The 1,283-nt window shown below is 51.2% G+C and overlaps 1 protein-coding gene across 1 annotated transcript; it reads right to left on the minus strand.

Annotated features, from left to right (window-relative positions):
• Nucleotides 1-555: 555 nt before the first annotated feature.
• Nucleotides 556-1,059, minus strand: EMH_0098950 (uncharacterized protein; the record flags this gene model as incomplete). The annotated part of the gene is given in 2 exon segments (XM_038022057.1): nucleotides 556-601; nucleotides 605-1,059. Coding segments are annotated over 2 exon segments (501 nt in total).
• Nucleotides 1,060-1,283: the final 224 nt, after the last annotated feature.

A 1,283-nucleotide genomic window follows, 5' to 3' on the forward strand; every position in this document is an offset into this window, starting at 1 on the left:
GGCAACACCATATGCAAGCATACGACCCAACCCAGCTTTTGATGCATGCACTAACAGTGTACTCGTATGTTAAGCACGGCCATGCTCCTCAGTAGCCAAACGCGTAAGTAGAAACACATCTAATATTACTAATATCAGACAGATGCTACCTGCTACAATGGCGGTGGACAGACATTGCGCGTCCCTTCACTGTTGGTTCGCTCTCACTCTAGAGAAGTAAGTGGTTATAGACATGAGGTCAGCAGTAACACGCGTTTCAGAGGAAACAGCTTGGTGAGGGCTACGGCGGGCAGCCGCACCCACTCACGGATACGTTAGCGGCGCTGCGCCTGTACTGCCATCACTCGACTCACACATCTTGAGCCACGTGAGCTCCACAAATATTCGACATCACGCTCATGCGACTCAAATATGGGGTTGGCATGTCTTGGGCATCCTGGCGTCGGCTGTTAGGGCCGCATGGCAAAGCAGGCTCCGGATATGGACGCTGAGACGGATGTGCTCCCGCATTCGAAGACCACGTCATCACCTTTAACTCGTCAAACTTCTTGCTGATCATTTGTTTTCTGCGAGGCTCGACTCTATGGACTCTCTAAAGTCTTCNGCGTCAGCTCTCCATGGGTTCCATTGTGCTAGATTGAATTTCGATGAGGCAGGTCCACAGAACAGGGCTTCCTTCAGGCCGATCACCATTCGAGCTGGAGGGCGGGAGCCTCTTCTATAGTACTCCAGCGCCACGCTCAGCGTGCGCGCAACCTCTGCATTTCTCAAGGACTTACCAGTGATAAGGTACTTTCCCACAGGCGTGAAATGTACGCCTTCTATGCGGCGCACTAAACGAGGCAACCAAACATCCTTCAGCAAGGGGTCCCCCAGTACTTCTGTTGCACAGTGCAACGCATCGAAGACAATAAAAATCGTCCCTAGAGTTTCAACGGCAGACAGAGGGTACGCTTCTCTGTATGTTAACGCCATCCTCCCCAATGCATACCCGCACAGGCGTTCTGTTTGCGTTACAAGTTCGTCGAAGTCCTTCTTGGTGAGCCATGGCTTCTTCATTATTTCCTTACAGATGGCGAGTGCTGAGTTCGGCTTCCTCTGGATTGAGGATAAAATATTTACTACCTGCCCATTAAATGGCCTTGCGGTGGGTGACTCCTGTTTCGGGGGGTAACGGTAAAACGGATGCATCCGCAGGATGCTATCTGGAACATTTGGAAACAAATTGCCGAGCCACTTGAAGTGAGAAATTACAGTTGCGTCAGTAGGGAGCTCTGTCGAAG

The sequence above is a fragment of the Eimeria mitis genome, genomic scaffold, assembly GCF_000499745.2.
Source record: "Eimeria mitis Houghton genomic scaffold, Emh_scaff10206, whole genome shotgun sequence".
Lineage (NCBI taxonomy): Eukaryota > Apicomplexa > Conoidasida > Eucoccidiorida > Eimeriidae > Eimeria > Eimeria mitis.